General features: G+C 46.4%; 2 protein-coding genes across 7 annotated transcripts in view; both read right to left on the minus strand.

Moving 5' to 3' along the window:
• The window catches only part of LOC135912266 (juvenile hormone acid O-methyltransferase-like), an 88,429-nt gene extending 85,778 nt beyond the window's left edge, over positions 1 to 2,651 (minus strand). For 2 of the 4 annotated variants that reach the window (XM_070528060.1, XM_065444676.2), the window contains exon 1: positions 2,393 to 2,487. Coding sequence is in view for 2 of the 4 variants with exons in the window: in XM_070528061.1 (XP_070384162.1) it covers positions 2,393 to 2,651 (259 nt within the window). In the remaining 2 variants the exon portion in view is untranslated. Of the gene's footprint in view, positions 1 to 2,392 lie in introns of all 4 variants that reach the window. The other 2 variants (XM_070528061.1, XM_070528059.1) reach the window with 2 other exon arrangements.
• Positions 2,652 to 4,637: 1,986 nt separating this feature from the next.
• Positions 4,638 to 25,056, minus strand: LOC135912263 (retinol dehydrogenase 7-like). 3 transcript variants are annotated; one of them, XM_070528056.1, is made up of 6 exons: positions 24,839 to 25,056; positions 11,687 to 11,950; positions 10,676 to 10,882; positions 6,841 to 7,023; positions 5,645 to 5,777; positions 4,638 to 4,968 (listed from the first exon to the last, which is right to left on the minus strand). In XM_070528056.1, the coding sequence occupies exons 2-6, from the start codon at positions 11,889 to 11,891 to the stop codon at positions 4,638 to 4,640; spliced, it is 1,059 nt and encodes a 352-aa protein (XP_070384157.1). In that variant the 5' UTR covers positions 11,892 to 11,950; positions 24,839 to 25,056. The 3 variants fall into 3 exon arrangements, with proteins under 3 accessions (XP_070384157.1, XP_065300745.2, XP_070384158.1); XM_065444673.2 differs by lacking the exon at positions 24,839 to 25,056 and adding an exon at positions 18,531 to 18,594; XM_070528057.1 differs by lacking the exon at positions 24,839 to 25,056 and adding an exon at positions 15,233 to 15,373.
• Positions 25,057 to 25,649: the final 593 nt, after the last annotated feature.

A 25,649-nucleotide genomic window follows, 5' to 3' on the forward strand; every position in this document is an offset into this window, starting at 1 on the left:
GGGGGGGTTCCGCTTTATTTCAACCACCTCGTGTTCTTTAAAGTGCTCTCAAAGCACGTTTACCACATCCTTTAATCGAGCTAGTGGATGTGCGTTCACTTATCTTGCGATATGTATGGCATGCACTACCGGGCACAAAAGGAACGCTGACGGAAATGTGATATGATCGGACAACAAACCAGTTGTTAGTTTGCACTTTTTGTGTCAGCTTGTGTCGTCCTTCTGAGTCACAGTTCCTTTTGCCACCGTCAGTGTGGGCCCTACATAGCACAAGATCCATCCACCCAACGCAGAGTGAATGAGCGTTTAATCTTTCTGTTCCGTCGGAATACGACAGTGGTAGTCGGTACAGGGTGCGGAGACTCCCTGTACCTCCCTTGGAACACTCGGTCCTATGCCGATACGTGGCGGCAGCGCCGCTTCCACCACTGGCGGTTGTCGGATATCCAACGAGAAATAATTCACAAACAAAACAATCCCTCCATGACGTCACTGATGAGGTCTGAAGGTAGAGAGGGAGGGCGTGCCGCTGGGAGGAGGAGGCTTTATAGTGTACCACGGTAGAGGCTTGCCGCGAAGCCCTGCTTTCAAACTTATCATGCAAGCGGGCTGTGTTCGTGCTCTCTTGCAGGTCTGCTGGCCGTGCGGCGAAATTGGCCGAATCACGGAGCAGAAGCCGTTGAAGAGAGCCGTGTTTGCGATCAGCTTTTTTTACCTTGAAAGCTTCGTTTACCTTGAAACCTTCTACACGTTTTTACTGGGACAGCGCTCGTACACACCAGTGCCAAGCAACTATAATGAAAAACTTTTATATTGCAAACCGTCGCTAACTACCTATACTTGCAGGTAATATATTAATATCGTCATTTAGTGAAAATATCCACTCTGAATTTCCTTACTTGTGCTTAAGTTTAGGGCTACCGTTCAACTAGTCCACAGATATAGTGGTGGTAGTATAAAGAAAACTTCTCGGCACCATCAATCGTTGTGCACCGCCTATAACGATTGATGGTGCCAGAAAGTTATTTTCTTTACCAACTAAGGCGCGTCCAGAGGGCCCATGGTGTCCCTGAAAGGCTTGGCCTGACAGTGCCAACCTGGGAGAGGCCCGCCTTGGTTTAAAAAGTCGAACCTCCGGACCTCATTACAATAAGAGTTTTCACACACACACACCATCAATCGTTCATTTTGTTCGTGTGTTGTGAAGTAGATCCACTAAAGTTGGCCGATTTCTCAGTCAGCCAAAACTCAACACAAGTAAAAGTTTAACGTTTTGTGTTTTTATTCACACATTCCGTACTGCAAGAAGATTGATCTCCACGCAGTGCGAAAGTGCCAATCTGCAGCAGCAATTTTAATTCACAACGGGACTTTGTACATAAAGAGCGAACATGGATTCCATAAGATAGAAACCAATGCGAAAATTAACGATCATGGGCTGGTCACACGAAGCTGTACTATCAGTTATGTTATGACGGTGACACATCTTGTGGCTTACAGAAAGAAGGTACAGCACAATACATGTATTTCATTGACAGCATGAGGAGTAAAGACCGACATAATTTTAAGTTGGCTACATGCATATGCATGAAAAGGAAGTAGCCTATAATTTCTCTCATTATTTGAACTACGTGCCGGATAAGGTAGCATATTTCTGTAGCGCTTACAAGCGCATATAATCTGCCTGTCGTCATCCTTTGCGTCCTATTCACATATACAGAAAAGCATGGAAAGTAATAAGACATTATTCTGACGCAACAGCAACGCAAGGAACCAACCAATCATAAAAAACTTAATAGCACTCTTCATTGCAAGGGTGATTGCCAGTTCGTGTGTAATTAGTAATAAATACTCTATACTTGTATTACTGACATTATTAAACACATTTTGCCGGCAAAAGAAGTAACACTGCGCCTCGTCTGTAATACAGCTGCTCAAAAACTTGCCCCAACGAAGCTGAGCCTAAAGCAAGGTAATTGAGAGCGTGGTACTGCCTACGCTCCTAAATTCAGATACAATTGAGAGCTTCAACCTTCTTCAGTACGGTATCTTAGTAGCGGTGCATCAAAACGAAACAAGAAATTACGTACGGGCATTCTTTTGCCGTCATTGCTCTAGAAATTTCATAAACATCACCGTTGTCCATTTTTCTTTTCTTTAGCCTGGGCTGTATATGACGACAAAGTAAAGGGTACACAAACTGCACAGCCCAACAAACCTTCACTCGCGCCCTCGAGTACAAGTATTGCGCCGACAGCAGATGGGCGGCCGTCATGACGAATAGGTCGAGTGACATTGCTCCTATGTCAGTTCACTGAGGCTTGCACAGAACTGGTTTACTCGCGCAGCATGAATACCTGCTCAGAAAATAAAGTGAAATACTTGCGCTTACCTCCTGTCATTAGCAGACCTGAAAAACTCAGAACTAGAATTCCTTTTGTTGGAACACCACAGTACTGCACAGCAAATGTTACGCCCCGATTTAGCCATCTTCGTCTAATGCTTGGTTGACCTGGTTTCCTGCGTCTTCCGTTCGTCGCACGCCTGATCAAGCGTCTCTGTCGTATCTTTCCCATCTTCATACTTGGGACGACAACCGAAGCAGATGACCAAGGATGATCCGACTTGTGATATCGCTGATCGAGTGGCATGGGTGAGCGTTGGTAAGCTCGACGGACGCACGAAGACAACTATTTCCCGCGCTTCGTCCGATTTAAAAACCCCAAAAAGAGAAATAAAAAATAAGTTACCATGCCCGGCAACCACTTGGAGCGCACATGTTCCTCAAAACCGAAACTAGCACACACCTTCCGGAGGTTAGTCAGCAATCGAACTTGAAACATCGCGGTGAGCAGCAAACGCGATAGCCACTCAGCCACCAATGCAGATGATGCTATGCTATGCAACGGTTATTATTCTGCACTATATGTATTTTGTATATGTTAACGCGAGCAACTGTGCCACGTACAGTATGGGTAGAAGAGCTAAGCCGTAAGTACACCTTTATTGATCAATTGCACTGCGGTACCAAAGACATCGCGTTGCGCTAGCTAATCAAGACCCTGTTTCAACGTATGAGAGGGCTTACGAAATCTGCAACTTCTGGAATTAGTCCCACTTGCATCAGTCATGTTGAAGCGCATCAGTGAACGTTTGTTTAGGCAAACAAATACCTGCTCTCTGCTCTTACAAAGGCAAGAAATATGTACCTAGGTGTGAGAAATATCGCTGAAGAAAGTGGTAAAAAGACAAGGAAGGGAGGATAACCGGGAGTGAGACAGGTTAGCTACCCTACACTGAGGAAAGAGGAAATCGTAGTACAAAATTTCAGTAGTTGCTGCGACACGCAACGTGGACTAGATACACTTAAAGCATCTCCAAAAATTAGCACGGAATTGTCACTTGATTGCTCTAACTCTGTCTTCACTCCTGACTCCACTACATTCTTCAAGTAAATATGAACTGGTTTCCTTCAACGTAAAAGGTTGACCTAGGTTGCCTTCCCTGCATGACCTAATTTTCGCATTGGAATGGTGCAATGACGCATCCGGCACCTAATACGCAATCGTGCACTCTTAAGACGAGCCTTTCATAAATTCCAAACCATCCCGCATAAAACCATTCAAACATTTGAGCGATAAATGTTTAAAGCTGTGACCAAGAACATCTGTCATAAAACAATATTAATTGCATACGCGACACTTATAGAAACAATTAGCGTAAATTTTGTGCAGTGTCATGACGTGAAGGGGCACAAAAATATTTAACTAGTCTTAATCCCTAAAAAACGCCCGGTGTCTCGAACGGCATCTGCATTCACGAAACAAAGGTACATTTCACGCAGTCAACGAAACCAAACTTCATACTGTGTCTTTTCTAGGTATACCCCCGTTCTTATTTTCTATTGCCGCAGTGTAACCCTTTCTAAGTCTAAATTTTCGTTGAACTTTCAGTGCAAAGTACAGTACTGTTCTAGCGTCAATCAGTAAGGTAGTGCAAAGGGTTGTCATGGGGGGCTCAGCGAATAAAACGCTATACTTGGAGGGCATGGCTGCGGCGCCTTTAGCACCACCAATGAGTCATGGGCGACCACTGGAGGGCCAGACACCGTCACAATCCGTCACAAAAGCACGCTCTTTCACACTATGCCACAATGCATCAGCTCTGTGCCCCCAGAGCCGACAGGTGCCGTAAAAACATCTGCCAGCCATGCGTTCTGGGTATAGCGTTTCAATCGATACACTTTACATTCTCTCCACATGTCAACGTCAAAGCCTTTTAAAAATAGGAGATAAAACATGAAACACTGAGAAATTTCAAATTCCGCTGCAACACATTTAGTTCGTTAGCGCACAAGAAAAAAAAATGCGCACGTCCGTTGCCGCACCAGCATGTGCGACGAATGAGCATGTGATGTCAGCAAAGTCTTGTTGTGAACTGTAGAAACGATGAAGTCGGGATGGAAGATCGTGCCGAAAAACAATCGAACACATGACTGTCGTGAACAGTTCTATCAGTTTGCGCGAACGTGCACACACAGTTCGCTGCGATTGCACAAGCAAAGGTCTTGCGGACACAAACACCACCAAAAAGGCACTTTTTCATATCTGATAATGCAGGCCGGAATGTTCACCGGCTCACTTCTTCCACAACGCCATCCGCCTCGACCATAGTAAGATAAGGTCCACCACATCAGCCGGTAACGTCCTCAGGCAGGTAACCCATGCGTAGTCAAAGATGGCCATCGTCCGGTATCGCGTTTTCGGATACTTCTCCCTGACAGCCAGGACCATTTGGTCGACCAGATCTTCGATGTCGTCTTTAATCCTCCACTCGTAGAGCGCCTTCATTGAGCGGGTCCAGTCGTGGAGTTCTTGCGCGTTGTAGCCAGCCATTACTTCGGCAGGTTGACTCTTGAATTCCCTCTCGACGGCATCGAGGGACCCCACGGCTTCGGTAACCTTGGACCTGCGAGGGAGACGCGAAATATACTCTCTTCAGTCGCTGGAGCAAAATATGCTGCGTGCTCCAAACTCCTCAGTCTCACAATAAAGTTTTTATGATGATGATGATTAGTGATAAATTAGCTCAAGGTCTTTTTTCTTTCTCTCTCTTTTTTTTTTGTAGTTGAGATGGAATTCCAGGTGCACGGTATCCTTCCTTTCTTCTCTATCGATCTGATGTGTGTAATAAAACTTCAAATCCGAGACATTGCATGAATTAGAGCGCATTCTTTTTCGTGTGTTTGACCTCTGTTTCCCAAGCCTCAGGTGCCCTTATTACTGAAAAGCTCTCTAAGCAATATGCTAAATGGTGGCATTGAGTGCGACTTGCAGTTCGGTATCGTTTGGTGGTACCCAAGTCCACTCTCCAGTGGTGGTGCGCTCTGGTTAAAGAGACGTAGATCTCGAAGGCCATGCTTCTGCTGCGTTGCATGCGGCGGAAGCGAGTGCGGGAGCCGTAAACACGTCATAAACGTCGCGTTTTAGACACCACCCAGTGCGGCGGCTTTAACACAAGAAGCTCCAGAGGGACTGTTCATTTGAGTGTCACCAGTCTTATAATTACACCTGAATTGGCGTGTTATCGGGAGAAGGTGATGTCTACGAAATGTGCCACCGTCATACTGAGCTGAACTGCTTACCTGTAGGTGAGTGGCTCGACGGCGACAATGTCGACTCCCTTGCCATGACACTCTCTCCTCAGACCGTCGACCAGAGACTGCACCGCGTGCTTCGTCATTGCGTAAGGCGTTGTGAACGGCAGCGTGAAATGCGCTGTGAATGGAAAGAGGATAAATGAAGTATTAGGCATTGTTGTGTCTCCGTTTACATAATTATTATTGCGAGCTGCTGCCACCCAGTTCGAAATTCGGGATGATGCAGATGTTAGCAGTGGTAGTGTCGAAAAGGGTGTGGCTCGTCCTCGGTCAAGCGTTTTCACCTTAAAACTGGGAGATGCATGACGGAAAGAATGCGTAGCGACTTCACACTTGATTCTATCAACGCCCCAGCGTCGCAGACACGCGGAAACGTTGCGTGTAGAAACATCCAAAGGGTAAACTTTTACCGCGATAACAAGGTCGTTCCTGCCCTAGTAACGACATTCCGAATGTCGAATTCCTAGAAATAACTGTTTGGCAGTTAACTACTAAACTAAATGCGACACGCTGTAAGTTAGAAAAGGCCGTTTGTTATACAAAAGCGCTTATATCTTTTTCGATTACAAAACGAACTGTCTCCACAGAATATATTTTCAGCAGGACAGCACTTTGTCGCAATTAAGATATGGCAAGAAGATATGGCAGTACTGTGAATAGCATCTACGTGAGCGTTAAACATTATAAAACATTCATTATAATTTGCGCTCTTTTATTAAGCATCGCTTCGTCGTAAATACAACTTTAACCGCTCCGGTAAGCACTGTAATTATATTTCATCTTCCTTGTATTTACTCATGATGAATACATCCTCACTGATAACGCCAATCCAATAGATAGTTTGGTATTCACTTACAGATCTGTTAAGATTATGTTTAATTTTTCTCATCTTCCGTATTTTCGTCCCTTATTATTCAGAGATCATTATGTTGCATGAAACAAATTACGTCCCCAGCAGTCTCTCCCACCTTTCCTTGTCATTTTTCAGTTGAAGCAAGCTTCATTCATTACCCTTCGGAAGTTACCCAAATAGGAACCTTCTGCAGCTGAAATGTGTTAAATCTGGGAGAGTATTAGAGCTTGTCCTTAACGCCACTTGTGCAACAGTGGTAACTGGACTTACTTTCTTATTCAACTGCAACCAACCGTTTTCTCTTTTCACTGTTGCGATAAACACTCACAGAGATTGCTCGTGACGATGACTGCTCGACCCCTGTTCTCCTTGAGCATCGGCAGGAACTTCTTGACCACGCGCACCACACCGAACACGTTGACGTCAAAGATGCGTGTGATGCTCGTCATCGTCAACCATTCGATGAGGCCGCTGTTCATTATTGCAGCGTTGCACACTACAGCCCAGAGCTCTGCGAGTGAAAAAAAAAATTTGTTCGCCGACGTCGGTAAGAAGGTTTCTTTTTTTACGATAAGCTTCTTTCCTACGCCAAGCAGTAGTCATGAGGGCGTGCTTCTTGATCCAAACATGCACGCTATACCAGCGCTTCCTATACCTCGACGAGCTAAAAAAAAAAGAATTCACGTTATCTATGCAGCAGTCGACACATTTTCAATACGAGTCACGTGGTGTCACAAGCGCCATTTTGTAATCCTTCGACAGCGTCCACTCCGGTGTTGGAGGTCACCTGAGCTAGATAATGTGCTGCATCACACCATTCTGAATCTGCAACAATCTGGTGACCTTGGTTATGGCGGCGCGTACTTGCAATAGCAGTTATGGCATAACGACAACTCGTAGCATTTCTAATGACTCGCCTTGGAGAAATCCCTTTCTTCGTGTGCACAATCGCGTCAAGCTCGCATTTGGCACCAATCCACAACCAGTTTGCTTCCTGCTCGCTTCGCGATCTGTTGCGAGAGCTCTCGGTTTTAAACGTCATCCCGGCAGCACGGGTTTCGCAGTGCACTGACGCACCCATGCTCGCTGGCGGTGAGCCATTATTTCACACGTGCAGAGGCACAATGTACACGCGAGGCGTTTGAGTGACGTCAATCTGCAGAGTCCGCTGCCGCCTCGCATACTTGCTCGCGGCTAAGTCATCGATCACGCACGAGGAAGACTGACGGTTTTTGGCGTGCCGGAAGTGCCATTATAGAAACTGTCAGATCTCGGCCAATTGCCGAAATTCGCCATTTTGTCACATCTGGTTGGCTCACAACGTGGGTGCGCCTTCTCTGATTGGCTGGAAACGCGCCAACGAGGCGAATTCATGTACGTGCACACAACAGTGCTGAAGATGCGGCATCCCGACTGACGGCGACAGTGCCACCGGCTAAAGAAGCTATAGCCGTAAGAGCTATTGTAGGGGATATTTACGACCAGTGCTTGCCCTCTCTAGCTGAAACGTGGCCTAATGACTAAGTATGGTGCTAGTACTTACGTACTTGTGTCATTAGCTCCAATAAAATTCGAGGGGGAATCTTAAAACACTTGCCGTTCTGGTCTGCTTAGTTGCACGCAGTCGCTTCAAGGTTCTCCGCACAGGAGTACAATGCACGGTTCTCCTAATACGAACTCGTAGTACAAGGTAACCGGAATTATCGCACTTCTTTCTTTACCGCATCTATTTTTTTCCTTTTTTTTGATTGTACATTACATTTGTGCTCACATCTTTTCGTTCTGAATTTTGTATATCAGTGATGTGGCGTATATCTTTAAGTTCATCCATCAGAAGGATACTGTACAAATGTATAGAGGAACTACTACGCATATTCATAACCGTCTGCGCAACATTGAGAGAGCAGGGCGCAAGCCTGCTGAACTTGAGGATCCTGGAAACTGCCCGCTTTGCCTATCTATCTGTTTCCGTAAAGAACCTCTAAATAGTCTTTCTTGATTTCTTCCTCCTCCTACAATATTATAAAGTGTATTACCATTTTCCTTTTTTTCTTTCCGTACTCACTCATTCTATGTGAAAAGGCGCAGCCATCGACGATCCCAGGGACCAACGTACCTCGAAAATGACTGTTCTTTGGTTTTTCTTTCGATGCGCTTTGCAATGTTTCTGTCTTTCTGTCTTTCAGTGAAGGCACGCCCCGCGACTCTATTTCAACTTGCCCATTGCGCTATTTCAGCGGCCTTCTTTATGGTTGCAATGCGGTGCCATCGCGCTAGAACCACTCAATGTGCAGCGGCATGCCACCGCGTCCACAGGGCGCCGTGGCTCCAAAGTGCGCCCGCGGGAGACGCAGCTGCGCACCCTCGAACAAGGAAGCGTCAACCGTTCCACTTCTACGCGTCGTCCACTTCGCGCTCCTCGAACGGCAGCCGAAGCGTGGCACGCGGAGCTTCCTTCATGCCTTTGTGAGCCCCATTACGCGAGCCATACTTTCCGGCAAGTGCGGGAAAGGAGGCGCCAACGCCGTTCAAGAACGTAGTACGAGAGCGTGGCAATCGTTGCAGTTACGAAGTGCAATTGTTTCACATTTGTCTCTTTTTCTTTTTCTTTGCTTTTTTTACTGCAGTTTTATAGCACTGCATTACACACGCACGAGGTGATGCGTTCACCGTCTTCGCAGAGGCGACGCCACCATCGTTTATTATGCGTGCCGGCACGCATGGTAATTCGGGAGCCAATGGAGGAAGGAAAAGCCATGCCCAGAATCCTTGGAAGGCACAAAAATGGCCATCCATTATACAGTGGCAAAAAGTTAAGAAGGAAAAAAATTGAACTTATCCATTAGAAAGAAAGCATTTCCTGGATCGAAGAAAATGTTCTTCCTAGTCCGAGTATCAAACCCGGGGGCGTGGATTTTAATTGGACCGTGGCTCTAGCTACCACACGTACTGAGCCGAATTCCAGCATATCACATAGCGAGGCTTAGTTAGTCGGTAACTCCCAAAGAAGGTATATTCCACAGGGCAAATTAGGCTGCTACCGTCGGATTGGCGTGAAATTTTCTCCTTAATGAAACTTTTTTCACACCACCAAATCCCACGCAGAATTAGTTCGCTTCGCTCAGAATTTGGCTCAACGTGCGCACTAGGATAAAGGAACGGGTCTCGCGGTAATACGCTCCTTCATGGCGGCAGATACAAAACAAGACTTTCATTGTGATTACGATGGTAAAACTGTCGAACTTTAGCAGAGAGTGCACTGATATACATGATGCGAATTACTTTATCAGGTCCTTTCTGTGCTTTGGCGTCAAGAGGAAGCATGTTTTTCAAGTGCAAAGAAGAGTGAGCAATTCTTTTTTCTTTGAGCTAGTTCGTTCATTGAGTCATTATAAGCCATGCAGCGCGCAGGAAACACGAACTTAAATGGCTCAAGTAAAAAACGCGAACACTTTGTCCGTCGTTTTTAGCGTGCTGCCCCGCTTCTACTTACAGAATGCAAAGAAGAGTTTCTCAGCATCTTTGTATGCTACAACCTAGTGTCAATCGAAGGCCGGTAGATATAGCCGGGACAGAGGTGTCATGAATTTTACGGGCTAACGTATATGCCCGAAATTCAGTGGAAGTAAATGGGTAGCACGCTTTCGAGCCACGGTAAAAGACGCTCAAAAGGAGACGTTGATCATTCATACTGTGCAAGGCTTAAACCATCTGGAACGAACCCCTCATCTACCTAATCAACTAGACACTTCTTTAACTGACCAACCAAGAAAAAAACCAAGCAACGCACCTGACCGAGCAACCAACTAACCAAGCCAGAAAACGTGGCCAATGAACAAACAAACCTCATTTGACAGTTTCTTTGTTTAGTTGTGAAGCTCCAGCTCTGTATAAAGAAGAATGATTTTCGAATTGCATCGACTTCACTAAACTCTGCATACGATCTGCACGTGTTCTTCTACACGTGGGAACTTTCTCTGCACTTATTTCCACACAGTCTGTTTCTCCTCGAAAGAAACCAGATGGCAGAGGAAGTTGTATCATTTAAGTTTCGCTGTAACACTTTCGAATGACTACACAGATGTGCAGCCCTTTGGCCACCAACGTAAAAGTTTTTCTCATAAGAGTTTCAAGATAATCTAAGCAGATGATATGTCTCTTACTGCGTGTTCCAAGCTCTTCTCTCACCACGCGGTGAGCCCCGTCAATTTCGGCGTCTTTTGTGACGTCCATCTGGAGGACTTTGACGTTAGCCAGCTTTTTGAGCGACGTCGCTCCTTCGCCGTTAGCGTCCAGGCAGCCGGCGAAGACGAGAAAGCCGTCCCTGGCCAGGAATTTGGCCAGCAGGTGTCCGAAACCCGTGTCGCAACCTGCACAGTGCAAGGGAAGCAAGCGTGAATACACGATAATGCCCAGCCTATCTAGTTCTCAACAGTGCGACTACACCACGCAAGTGATTTCATTTGTTTATGGCGATGCCCTGGCGACATGAACACGCACACAGATATACCATAGCAGTGAGCACAGACGTTGTAGGCGAATAATCACGAAAAGATGCCGAAGGAAGCGATAAGGGAAAGGCATAGAGGGTTGAATAGGCTGAGCCCAGTTACTCTACATAGGGCAAGGGGAGAATGAACAAAAATATAGAAAAGGATGGAACAGAATTAACACACACATGCTCACATTTCCTGGGTTAAATCACAAACGATTCACCCGCCTGATCATTTCAAGAATGATAATTCCGGGGTTTTGCACGCCAAAGCTCCGATTTGATTGTAATGCACGCCGCTGCGGGGGAACTCCGGAATAATTTTGACGACCAGGGGATCTTTAACGTGCCCACAGTACTCTGGATAAGGTCGTTTTTGCATTTCGGTTGGTTTGAAGAAACGCTGCCGCATTGTAATGATGTTTCGTCCAAACTGCATTCAAGACCGAGGAAGAAACCTTTGCTCCAAGAACACTTCACTCAAGACAAAGCTACGCCAGGCAGAATCCGCACCGATCCACCATAATCCACTGTTGTAGCCCTGTTTCAAGTGAGTGCTAGCTCTAGTCCAGCATTCGCGGTGTCGTAGCAGTAAATTCGTTGTTGCCGGCCCGATTACGCTGATAACACGAGTCGCACTTCTAACTGCCAACTACCTCGTAAAACAGCATTGGTTACTCACCGGTGATAAGCACTGCCTTCCCATATCCGCTCACCAGGCGGACGCGAGCGATTCCCCAGAGGTAGTTTGCGAGAAAGTAACTCGCACACATCATCACCATGAGGGAACCCAGACCGTGGGCAATGCCGGGAAGCAGCGGAAGCTGTGGCCACAGGTACCACAGCACTGCGGTCAGAGCGATGAACAAAACCCAGGAAACCTTCATGGCTGGTGCCTAATCGTTGTCACGAAGTGTCGCACTACTCCACCCCGTTTGGCAGGATGCTGCGATTGAAAACAGGATAACGTTATGCATACACATAGCAAAGGGTGTGAAGCAACTAGCTCATAGAACTTCACCTGTCAGGTAAAACATAACTAAACTGACAAAAACGTGCCGCGAAGTCACCTGCATGATGGGTGAAAATGAAGCCATACTTGCGCGAAACTTGTTGCAGTAGCGAATAGACACCTTACTGAGGGACAACGTGTGCGGAGCGTGTCATAAGTGGGTATTTTTATCCAACGGTAGAATGTTTCCTCTAAGCGTCACGAGAATAATTGGGCTGAACGAGCCTGCTGTCAACCACAGAGTGCTCCCAAAGTTTTCTTGCTGCTACAATAGTGCAGAGTCTGCGCTGTGACCTTGATGTGTTGCGGAAGACATGTAGTACATACTTCCGCAAACTACAAAGCATACGCACCGAAGCGCATTGTACCTCGGCCTCTCGGCCTCTCAGTGTACTTGAAAGCTGGCACAACTTCCATTGCACAGATGCTCTTGGTCATTACAAATATCATCATTGAGAAGCTAAGAGCGCACATTCAAAATCTTTCGCTGCAACCACAGCACCATTTAGCGTGTGTGCCAATGCACAGGTCAATGAAAGTAACGTTGCTGTACCCCAAGTCTCGACACCAACCGAGTTCAAGCCCCGCCCGAAACGCCAGTTTCTGCATTTCGGTGCCTCCCACAAACCTTATACGCGCGTTTTCAAGTTGTCGAGATTGGGAAGCAGGCAAAGTTGTCGCCACTACCCATGAAACCACTGCCATTTTTATTCAGTTGACTCCTACTGCGACTGGGAGCACGTTTTCATGGACGGTTCAACAAGTTCCACGAGCTTTATCAGAGCTGCGGCTGTGCCGTTGGAATCAATCTCCGTACAATTTACTCTTCTCTATTATGGCCTTGCAATCGCATCATTTGTGAATCTTCAAATTGCAGCAGCCTACGTGCGTCAGCAGCTGCCACCTCATGGATGTGTCATGCTTTGCAAATAAAAATTTAATGTTGGGATATGACGCGCCACAGCACTATATGAATATGTGGCATGCCGTAGTGAGGAAATCCGGATTAATTAAGGTCATCGTCGGGTTTTCTTAACAGAAACCTAAGCATAAGTACCCGTACATTTTGCACGTCGCCCCTATTTAACTGCGGCTGCTCCAGCTGAGATTAAACCCGTTGACCCCGAGATAGGCAGCACAATGTCATAGCCGCTCAGCTACCAGGCGGTGGGTTCACCATCTGGAGGCAGTGCTACAGACTCTATAGTTAATCCGGCGTTATGTTTCTTAGGAGCAGCTAGTACATGAAATTTACGCAAGCTCGTCACCATTCTCCCATGAATGGATATCACATTCTAATTTCTACTCACTTCCATTGTTTGCACTCTGTGAGTGTCTTAACCAGAAATTATGCTACAAGAGCCTGTAAGGCTGCATGTGTGGCGTACCGCTAGAATAAGAAAAATTACATGACAAAACCACGATATCATTACGAAGCACGATGTAGTGGACGGATCCCGAATAATTTTGAGTCCCTCGAGTTTTTTTACGTCCACCTAACTCTAATTTCCTTTCCGAGCGCTTTTTGCATTTAGCCCCCTTCAAAATGCCGCCGCCCCAACCGAGACCGAACATGTGACCTTGACATTTAACACGTCGTCTTGAACATGTGGCACGTGACCTATTTGTACGCCATAGTCACTGGTATACCGGGACCATTATGTTACATATGAGTAAAATACCTTTCCTGACGAAATTACAATTCATATACAGTCAAATAACTCAGTTACGAAAAGTGGCATTAGAATACCAGCTTCCGGCCCAGGGCCCCAATAGAAGAAGGACTTTCATGTTTCGAGTTCTGGCCCTTGTGTTTGGAAATACTGCCAAAGTAGGTGCGCACGGTCACCATAACTTGCCCCGTTCATCGATGTTGCATCCGATGGGCTGTTTAGCCTCATAAACTAGTTGTATGCTGTGCTAAAAGAAAGCGGCACTGCTAATGAACGTTATTCATGGTTCAGCAAATGCAGCAACTGTTTAAAACATGTCAATCAGTTTCTATCGCCCCGGAAATCTCACGCCTGTAATCTGTTCTACCCACGTAAAAACTAATATTAGCTCTATTGCGTATTCGTCATGTGGGGCGCTGCAGCTTGCCTGTAGGATTGTAATGTGTCCTGTCGAGCAGTTTACTACTTCTATTCACTGCAAAGCTTGATACCGTCTCTCAAGATCGGTCGAGAAAAGCGTCACCCTACAAATTGTATCAAACATCAAGGTACATACTGCGCACCGTAAAACGATAACTCTGAAACCATGCCGCCATGAACATAATACTTTTTAGAAAAAGACAAGCTATTTCGTGTTTTTTTTTCTTTGTTTCCTTGAGCAGCAGGCAGATTACAAAATGACGTCTTTTGTCTTCTGTTGGCTGCCCAAATAAAATATCAATCGTTTTCAACTGGCCAATATATGACATCTCAGTATACTACATTTAATCCCCTCACCCGCCGTGGTTGCTCAGTGGCTATGGTGTTGGGCTGCTGAGCACGAGGTCGCGGGATCGAATCCCGGCCACGGCGGCCGCATTTCGATGGGGGCGAAATGCGAAAACACCCGTGTGCTTAGATTTAGGTGCACGTTAAAGAACCCCAGGTGGTCAAAATTTCCGGAGTCCTCCACTACGGCGTGCCTCATAATCAGAAAGTGGTTTTGGCACGTAAAACCCCAAATATATATATACATTTAATCCCGTAGGCGAGATTCCAGAGTAATGCTACCATTCATTGCCCAGCTCACGTGACGCTTTGTACCCTTTAGAAAAAACGAGCAAGGATTTTATCATCCGGTGTTATCATCCGGATTTATCAGCCGGTGCCAAACTTAGCACATTAAAAGTATCAGCGACTGCTAAGCAACTTCACATGGCTGCTACATGAGCACCAATCTTCAGAGAATATACAATGCCATATGTCGCCAACAGTTAAACCTGGCAATTATGACAATCACGACTTCACTAAATATATGAAGGTGCTACCGATGACACCCATGCCAGTCTTGAAGTAACTAAGATCGGTATCGGCAAGAACACAAGCTCATTTAGAATTTTTTTTTTCAGTTGAAGGAAGAGAGCTACATACTTAACACTGAAACAGTGGTATCGTAACGCTGCTGCAACGCTAGCTCGCTAGCACAATATCAAAAAGCCGGTTGGCCAGCGCCGGCACAAAGTGACGGCACTAACTACATCGCACATTCGCGCAAGAGGCTTACCTTTCGGATATCGTCCGCTTCAACGCTGACTGCCCGACTATACGCGTCTGGCAATACCTTTTGTTCTGACGACGGCGTCCGATAAATTCAAATTGCACAGGAGCGGGGAGAGGTCCGCAGCGGTTGCGGCACCTTCCGACGACTCGCTGCACACATACACACTCACTAGCAACGCATGTCACGCAATCGCGCGATCGGCAATGATTTCTCCGCGATCGCCAGCTTGCGTCACCGCCTCCTCGGCTTCACGAAGCCTCCTAATGCCCACGCATTCTTTCTTTTTTCCTCCTCTCTCTTTGGCGACCGGTTGCTGCTTACGCGAACGAGATGGGCATGTGAGACGCACCGGCTTCCGAGGGCAGTGTCTACCGTTCGTGCGTTTCTCACGGGTCACGTGTCACCCGAGTCTGAACGTTTCTCACGGGTCACGTGCCGCCCGAGTCTGCACAAGCCGAACGCGCGTACTCGATGCTTGGCCGACGCCGAAGCGTGCGCTTGACGTGAAGGGCAACCCTCCCTCGCCAAATTAGCCTTGCCAAGCAGACGAATTTCGCGACCCTAGTGCGGTATACGTTACTCGCCGACACCCTCTTCCATCCCCACCTCCTTCTTGCCTGTTTAGTCAGCTTTGTAGCATCGGTGAGTGCGTACGTATGTTTGTGTTCTTTCCCTCTCTTTTGCTCTCTCCGGTGCAGCTCATGTGTGAAAGGAACCTGTGAGCTTCGCTCCGCTAAATAGACTGAAACAACGGGGGAGCATCACGCGAAGAAAAAATATCATCCATCCTGCGTTCAGTGTGTGCCTGGTCGCAGCGAAATGGTCGAACAGAAATGAAGATAGAAAACAAGGCAGGTATATATGAAAACAAAACCAAAAGATACCAAGGACAGAAAACAAGACTAATGTGAAACGAACCTCCTTGACACTGTCCAGAGGAAAGCTTTGCGCATATGAGTGTATGTTTGTCAGCAGTTCGTGCTTTCTCGTAGGTTTTAGGCTCTACTGATTTAATTCTGAAGGGAGTTATCGCTGACTCTACACGAGGTCTTCGTCGGCTGAAGCGAGAGATGGGAAAATTAGCGAAAGGCGCTCTGCCATCTCAGTAGCATCTTAGCTAATGACAAAGCAGCAATAAACGAGAAAGAAACATTGCAACAAGCTTCAGAAAACAACAAAAAAAGAAACACTAAGTGTGTCTCAAGCTTGATGGAATCACGAGGGAGAACCCGTTTGGAGACGAATGAGCTTGCTCCGTTGTAAATATCTCTGGGAAAGTATAACCGTCGTACGCGGAGAGCTCCGCCATGCCACCCGCCGTCACCGTATTGACCTTCCAAGCACAACGGCCCCAAGGCAGGTTGTCCATATGCCTACTTGAATTTCTTCTCGGCGATAAACACGTGACGCCAAATCTGATGACTCCCCCTTCGGGCTATTTCTTTGTGGCTTTCTTTTTTCTTCGCATGCTTTGAAGATTGCGCTGCAGCATCTTATCCATGCCTGATCATAGCGTCAGCTTTGTACATTGAGAACGTAAGAACACAGAAAACAAAACAAAAATGACAAAATAAAGTCGGTGCAACAGTAACAAGGGAACAGTGGCATGGTGTTGTGTTTGAGAGTACGCAGGAAGGTCCTTGCTGCGCGAGTACAAGTAAGTATGTAGACTAAAGGTTGGAGCCAATTGAGGGGCAACTGTTTTGGTGTGTCGGGCACAATATGCGCCTTTATCCAGGAGCTGCCAGACAAGCCAAGAGAGTAAACCACTACATATATAAAATAATATTTATTGTCAAACAGTATGTTTTATATTTTATTACCTGACCTACATGTCTGCATAACTTTTTACTTAATTCTGACGAATATAATACACAATTGAGCCGGAAGTGCAACATACGTAGCTATCATATACCAATCCATGGCTTATATAATGCGAAGCCACAAATGGCAAAAAAAATACATTATGGTACTTAAAGCATCAATTTTGACTCTAACTGATTAGAGAAATTTCTTGAAAAAAAAAGTAAGGCATACTCACTGCAAAGGCTAAATACCCCGATTTCGTTGATGACGCGTGCTGATGTTCAAAGTGAATAATCTCTTGTAGCTTAAACGACAAGCCACAAGAGCCTTGTTACTAGAGCGTGGTGTTTCACTCAGTAGTGTACTCGGCTTATTTTTTTTTGTCACAGCTGCACTTCTTTCAAGAAAAGCCTCATTAAAGGAAGCACTTTCACAGTAAATATATCATTGCAAGCCGGTTCAAACACACGTACATAAAGTAACGCTTAAGGCTTTTAACGTTTATTACCATGAAACAAAGTGTTGACTTGCGGAAATAGAGTTGTTAACTGAGTTGTGTTAGACGGGAAGGTGCGACTTGAAAGGTTCCAAAGAACTCAAAAACACAGTTTTGTTTTTTCTTATCAGTAGAGTCTGATTCGGCCCGCTAAGACGACACCGGCGTGTTACTTGAGAACCTGTCCCGTTGGCGGTTCCAAGACTGCGCTCTAGGTGGTGTACACAAGTTTTCTTATTTTTGCTTAGAGAGAGTCTGTAGAGATTACACAGCCAAGAGAACGAATCCGCAAAGAAGCAGCGCACTCTACAAGATGTCTATATAGTCCTGTATATTGAGATGCACGTTGAGTGCATGTTCTCTGCGTTGCATGCAAGTAGCGGGGAATTCGGAGAGAGTAGACGAAGACGAATTCGCTCTCAAGGAGCTATTCTACTGCCTTCCCGCATGCTACTGTCAGCCCAGTTGCTGGGTTGACAACATAGAGCCTTTCGTCATATACATATATACTACAGTCAATATACAGTCTTATTATAGTTTTGAGGTAACGCCTCATTTTGGATGCCTACCAGAGTTATTTTGTGTTAGCTCACCGATACGCATTCAACACAGCTTTGGAACTCATCTGGCGTATTTCAGTATTCGTGATTCTCCTGCGCACTCGAAATTCAATAGTAAAACGCCAGCTAAACCCATCTGCAAAGTGTTGCACAAAGCAAGGCACAACCATGGGATCAAAGAACCACGCATTCCACTCTTAGCTTTGTACACTCAGACCATCGTGCAAACCATCTTCAGCGTCTAGGAATAGGAAGATGAAAGAAAAGCCGGTTGATCGAAATAAACCAACGACCCCGAAAGAAAGTTTAATAGCCCATTTAAAAGCAACACACAAGTTCGTTTGTGTTGACAATTTGACACTACCTACACCCTTTCTGAAAGAAAACTGACAAGAAGGCAAAACTGGCAAGAACTGGCAATAAAATAGTGTTGTCTTACCTTTCACCACACGGCTTCGCGTAGTCGCCGTACGGACGGCAGAACGAGGACTTCCGATGAATGCCACAACACGACCTTTGCGGACGACTTCCGTACGCAGAAAGAGCACGTCTTTCAAGTTTAATGCTACCTTGGGCGGAACGAGAACGCGAGAGGGCGTTCGACCTCACGTGCAACAGCACCGGCCAGCCCTGTGAGTATCATTCATTCGCGATAATTCAGGCAAGAAATAACTACGACCTACCGGTACCAGACGTCCCTGAGTCAGCAATGGCAAAGGAGAACGACAGAAATAGTGGATTGGAATGGGGCAGAATGACTCACGGTGACTGATTGGTGTCCTATATTTGTTTCTTATTACTGGACCACAATGTGCGACGCAGATCGTGACACTGCAAGGTTGGCGTGAGAGGGAGGGAGTGGTTTTGCAGAGGAAAGACACTCCGTGCTACAAGTGTTGGACAAATGCGCAAAGAAAACAAGAAGGGCAGCTATAAACAGATGGTTTAGTTAGACGCCATTTCCCATTTAGGTAATGAAGCTTGCGAAACGCAAAGATTGGCTCCTCGGGCAACTGTACAACCGAATCGAGTATAATTTATGTTGCTTTGTAGAAGAAAAGCTTCAATCCTAACGACTGTTGGGGTAGTAGAACGTTGTTCTACGTTCTTAAATTGTTTCAATATAATGCAAAATTTTTGTTAATTCAAGAACGATTCAAGCGCGACTATTTTTACGACTTCGTGACTCCACGCTTAAAACCGGTGCCATCAATCTCAACCACAAAGAACAAGGTGTCAAGATTGGACCATTATATTAAGGTGAAAGCCTTTCTAGGTTGGGTGACTTCGATAATGACCGCTTTGTATAGAATATGTGCGGGTCTTTTCTTCGTCTCTATTTTGCAGACACACTCGAGTTGATTGCGATTGAGAAGCGCATCCAAGGATCCTTGAACGCCAACAACGAAGGAGCGAAAGCAAATACACGGAATCTCTTTCGTGATCCTCTAGTGTCGGTCGAAACTTTCACATCGAGCACACACAGAGCGCGTGCTTCGTGTGATCGCTGTTTTGTTGATCGCAGTTTTGCCCCGCCTTATGTAGGCTGATCATGCCTGGGTTCGGCTATACCATGCAAAAAGATGCGTGCAGCAGTTGCCATTAATGATGGTGTACGCCAGTGTATACAGAAAAGCAACTTGGCGAGGAAGGAGCACCATTGACACACAAAAAAAGGTGCACTCGCCAAATACGCTTTTGAACCTGTAACCCTGAGGAAGCGTGATTTTGTGCGTGCGTTCACGCGCTCGCAGTATGCCTGACGCTGTGCCACACATAATCAACGTGCTTCCTTGGCGTAAGCTATGCGGTGGGTAACGGCTTTAAAGCGTGTTTTGAAGTTATTTTTCTTTAAATCTCAGTTTACGCGTGAGCCTCGGCCAGTTTCACGCATCACGCCTGCCAAGCGTGGGCCCAGTCTCGATGGCACGCTTTCAATATTGACGCTTACGCTGGCTTTGTGGTAGCCGAATTATTCGCTTGTTTGCTCAGGAGACTTCTAAGTCCACTTTCCCTGCACACACACACGAATGGTCCGCTGTTCCCATAGCTTCAAGTTGTAACGGTACTTTATTACTTCAAGCTACGGCAACTACAGAACAAGGACACAAGTTTCCATGAAATTGGACTCTCAGCCGGAGCCTTTTTTTGAGCCAAATGAGCGGACAATGTGACTATAATATAAGCCAGTGCATAAATAAAGTCTCGCTTTGCAAGTGTGACTGAAAACAATGTAATGCCCATCTCCCGTGTAGGTATTTAGGTAAGTTAAATGGAGACCAACAGGACAGGCGGAAAGCAGGACGGTTAGGACTATTGACATGGCGGCTGTGGCACTGCGACTGTTCCAGAGCAATTACTACCAGAAATTCAAACCACTGACATTCGTCACCTTACATACAGCTATGCGGACCTAGAAAATATGCGGATACGTAAAACATTCCCATTGAAAACATTCCCAGCGAGTCAGTGCTACATCGTAAATGCCTCACTCCGCGAATACAAAAGCTGCTAAAATTTTCTCTCGTACTACAAATAACCTAGGCGTGAAATGTTAAATTCGATCGTTTCGGTTCGGGACGAAGCACAAGGCACGGCGAGCATGCATAAATGTCGGGAGGAGTGTCTCATGCCCGATTTAGGGCATGTCAAAGAGTCAAAGAGTTTATTAAGACAACGTATGGTACAGTTGCCTAGGGCGCAGACCAAAAGGCAAGTGGGTGCCTGACAAGGAGACTGCGCCCTTCTTGCTCCCATTCGAGAGCACAAGACATTCAGCGCATAAAATAAACACTAAACGAGATGGAAATACAGAGTGGTTGGTTAACATTGAAACGGGAGTTATTTTATATTGAACATTTATATACAATTGAAAAAATGCTGTAAAAAAACAACAGAAAAAACAACAAAAGGAGTGGTCAGGCCTGCAGTGACAATAGATACATAGTGATGTTATTTTGAAAGCTTTGAATGATTTACTTTCCTGGATAATGTTTACAGCAGGATGGTGATCGTTTAAAAAACTGGAAATTCTGTAGCGAAGTTCCTGGGTGCCGTAGATCGTACGTATTTTTTCCTTATTGTAACATATGTGCCGGGTGTTGTAGGTGTGTGTTTTCGTTAGATACTGATGAAAAAAAGCCGTAGGATCGGAATGCATTTGTTGGTAACTAGCTATACGCTATCTTTTTGTGTATAACATGTGGTGTGGTTTCCGTGTGAAGTGACTCAAACGTACGATAGGCATTATTCGGCAGCAACTACTAATGTTCTGCGTCAGTTGTACAATAAACCGCCTGTTTCCTGTATTGCTCGAATAGGGCCCTCGAATTACAGCGTGCTGTGGTGTCATCAGTTTGGGGATGCCTCACGCGACGTTTATAATTCCAAGACTCGTCAATGTAGTTAGTGCCGAAGTCCTGGCATGGAATCTTTTGCACATGCGCTTCACAACCACCACAAAACCGCATTGCACTGTCCGTAGGAAATATTGTTCTTTAACCTGACTCTTCTAGCGCACAAGATCACTTGAACGGGCCCCATTAACGGTATACCAGCACGAAATGTGAATTCCTTTATTTGATAACGTAGAATTACACTGCAGAGAGAAAAAGAGAGGGACAGAAACAAGGGAAAAGCAAGGAGGTTAACCACTAAACGTCTGGTGTCCTAACCTGCATGGGTAAAACGGATAAAAAAACTGCGGCACCTTGTTCGAACCTACGTACGGCGAAGTTTTGTTCAAGCGCACAAAACGGTGCTGAAACCTGTCATTTTTCCAAGTCATTGCCGTCTTAGTGCATGGTCATGTCGAAGGGGCCCCCGTCCAAGACAGACCTTCAAGTTGCACGCTGTCCAAACGCAGGCAGGGCACTTCGCAAATGCTCGGTATACGTGCGTGCGCGTGCACTCTCGCAAGCCCGTGCCCCGCACTGTGACACAAGTGCAGTTCATCTCAAATAGCTAGCTGAAGTTGGCACGATAGCAGCGCTCTATCGTGAGCAATATGAGCGGGAACTCAGGAGCGCGTTTCAGATAGCCTCGAACCCTGCTATACGCGGCTGCTGCCGTCGGAAACTGAGTGGAAAGGAGGACGCCGTTGTAGTAATCGTTGGCACTCCCACTGTGCGTCTGTTTATACAAAGTGCGGAACTTCATGTCGCCATCGCAGATGGATAACGCGCTGTTTGGTGTTGTGGTTACCGGTAACTGTGCACCGAAGCGCGACCAATAGTATCCCTCTTTCGAAGCGTATATAACGCGTAATGCGTAAAAGAATGCCTAAGCATTCTAGAGCTACTTCCCTGGGAAATCCGCCCGTCTGCCTGTAATGCGGGACACAATGCTCTCCATAAGGTACACACGATCTCTTATTGGGGCATATACGAGTATGAAAGCACCTTACGATAAATGTCGGCATGAGCTGCACTCTAAAAATATAAAAAGCATGAAAGAAAAACATGTCTAGCTGTAAGTCACTGCGCGGCTGTCGATGGCCAGTGAAATTCCGCCTGCTACCGTTTCCAACAAAAGCAGGCGCTGTGGGAGTGCCAACAGTTAGCGGAAGAGCGCCCCTTTCACCCTCTGTTTTCGGCAGCGCCTTCCACGTATCGCTCTAATGCGGTTTCGAAGCTATTTGCCACGCGTTCGCGCGTTCCCGCTCATATTGCTCACGGTAGCACGTGCTATAGTGGCGCTAAGGGTTAGAGAACCGGGATTTTGTGCGCGAGGGCTGAGGTTTAATTCCACCATTTCTTTTTTTTTTTTACGTACGAGCTTTTAGGCAAGACAGCAGCTGTAGCCAGCTGCCGCGGTCAAGAGTGTCCGGAGGAGTTCATACAAGACAGCTTCGCATCAAGAGACGTTTAAAAAAGAAAGTCAGGGAGACATATGAGCACACAAACGAAAATCGGTGCTTGAAATTGAAACGCCACCTGTCAATGTGACAGCCTAGCGCGCAGGACCGGTGACAACGGGAAGCGAGCTGGCACTCTGGCAGCCTCTATAGCTCACATGTTGCCTTTGCGATCACTGCGCAAGCTTGTTTCCTTTATTTCCTATGACAAATTTAACTCCCCCACTAATGAACAGAGAGTGTGATTGCGTATTCGCCAAAGGTATACAAAGCATTTCAAATTTCTTATATACGTATCTTACTTAAGAAAACGCCTTCGCCTACTTTCCGTCGTGGGCCCCGAAATCGCTGTACAATTTTCGATGTCTAGTCAAAGGAAACATGTGCGAGTCTATCAACCCTGTGATAACGCCATAGCGTCACATTGTTTTCATAAACACAGTCATCATAGATCACTTCTGCAGCATTTTTTTTTGTGTGTGTAGGACCCACCGCCGTAGCTCAGCGACTGCGACGTCGCACTTTGACCTCGAGCTAGCGTATCCCATTCCCACCGCGGAGACCGCATCTCGATGGGGTCGAAATGCAAGAAAACACGCTCGTGTTGATAGACTTAGGAGCACGCTAACGAACCCCCAGTTGATCATATTTAATCTGACGTCGCCGACTGCGGCAAGGGGCATAATTACATCGCGGTTCTGGCAGGCGAGACCTCAAAATTTAGGTGTGCGTGTGCGTGCGTGTGTTCTTTGTAGTATGCCGGCACACTGTAATAATACAGTGGGCCAGAAATATATGGCCGTGTTCACTATGGCTTTCTAAGACATCGACAAAGTTTGAGAGACAAAAGCAGAGTTGCGTCACGAGGAAATCATACTGAGATACGCTATGAACAGCAGGTTGCCATTATCCCTCAAGAGAAAAGTGTATAATAGCTGTGTCTTACCAGTACTCACCTACGGGCAGAAACCTGGAGGCTTACGAAAAGGGTTCTACTCAAATTGAGGACGACGAAACGAGCTATGGAAAGAAGAATGATGGTTGTAACGTTAAGGGATAAGAAAAGAGCAGATTGGGTGAGGGAACAAACGCGCGTTAATGACATCTTAGTTGAAATCAAGAAAAAAAAATGGGCATGGGCAGGACATGTAATGAGGAGGGAAGACAGCCGATGGCCATTAAGGGTTACGGACTGGATTCCAAGGGAAGGGAAGCGTAGCAGGGGGCGTCAGAAAGTTAGGTGGGCGGATGAGATTAAGAAGTTTCCAGGCACGACATGGCCACAATTAGTACGTGACCGGGGTTGTTGGAGAAGTATGGGAGAGGCCTTTGCCCTGCAGTGGGCGTAACCAGGCTGATGATGATGATGCTATGACAGCGAGAAAGAGGAATAAACCGCAGCCACCGAGAAGCAGCAGGTTAAGCGAATCCTGCTGCAAGAAATGAAAGACGGGAGAGGAGACAGAAGCGATCGAGGGCACGTATCTCTCGCGATCATATTTTCAGTAACCAACCGGAAAAATCTGCATCAAATTATGCACTTCCATACATTGTGTCTCGCACTGCCCGTAATTCGCGGCCAGTTTTCACTGCTTCAAACTTTAGGTTTACGACATCTACCTAGTCTCGCGGGATTTTAACATAGTAATACTAAGGATTTTCTATGCTTTCAGCCTAGAATAATGCCACCGAAAAATGACATAGCGTCTAAACGTTCTGCAAGGCTCCTCGCACAGAAGCGAAAAAAAAAATAACACGAAGTCACACACACGGCTGCAGGTCTGTAAAGCAACCTTGCTATACGGAGCTTATGGTACAACATCAACTAGATTCGCCCGCCCTACCTTGTCGAGATTAGACGGAGCACAGGGCATTTTGCACGTTTCACTTACCTGGTCCCCCCTTGTCCAGTTGAACCGCAGACTTCGCGGACTACAGGCAATGAAGATTGCCGAAAAGTTTTCTTCATTTTTTCACGCAGAGAGCGCATATCCACTTGGCCGTGATGCAGTGCCTCCGCTCGTGCCGGTCCGGCCCCAACAGGCGGAGAGACTCTCCGAAGAATAAATCTAGTCGAGCCGCTGCGCAAACACCAGCTGCGGCCCTTCGTATCTGTTATGCAGACAAACGACCGCGTCCAAAGCTCACGCCCTCTCGGAACATACACCGAGGGGTCCTTATGCTCTATCGCGAACAGAAAGCGCGCCGTGTCAGGTTTCCTACTAACACAAGGAGTCCAAGGACAGCGCATGCGACTGCCGCTTGCGTTTGTTCGGTGCAGCGCCCGTTTAGATGAAGATTATGAAAACGTGTTTACTGGGAAAAGGAAAAGAAACAACTATATCCAATTGACCGAAGTGGTATGGGTAAAAGGGGGAGGAGTATGTAGCAGAATCAGAACGGGGGTTGTATGAAAGCCGCAGTGTTATCAGAACGAACATTACGCAGAAGACCCGACCAACCAAATGTGAATGCCTAGTAAAGTGGACACAAACACAAAGATATGTCGCATCTCTTCTTCGCACCTACTCTCTCATCGGCGGATTCCAGGGGAATTCGGGATGTGGCCTGTGATGAAAAGCTTTTGCGTGTCCTCTGAACTGGTGGCAGGAAAAAAATTCCCGATGTGGGACACCTTTTCGTTTGCTCCCTTTTGTTGTCACCGTCATCGTTCCCTCAGGTGTTTACAGAAAATCAATTATT

This window comes from Dermacentor albipictus, chromosome 10 (genome assembly GCF_038994185.2).
Source record: "Dermacentor albipictus isolate Rhodes 1998 colony chromosome 10, USDA_Dalb.pri_finalv2, whole genome shotgun sequence".
Classification (NCBI taxonomy): domain Eukaryota; kingdom Metazoa; phylum Arthropoda; class Arachnida; order Ixodida; family Ixodidae; genus Dermacentor; species Dermacentor albipictus.

Excerpts from the sequence above, each read along its gene's own strand:
- LOC135912263 (XM_070528056.1), bottom strand. The coding sequence starts at position 11,891 with ATGAAGGTTTCCTGGGTTTTGTTCATCGCTCTGACCGCAGTGCTGTGG. Across the intron at positions 7,024-10,675 it reads AGAAGAGCTTGGAACACGCA|AGCTCTGGGCTGTAGTGTGC; the intron begins GTAAGAGACATA and ends TTTCACTCGCAG. Across the intron at positions 4,969-5,644 it reads GTCGAGCCACTCACCTACAG|GTCCAAGGTTACCGAAGCCG; the intron begins GTAAGCAGTTCA and ends TCTCCCTCGCAG.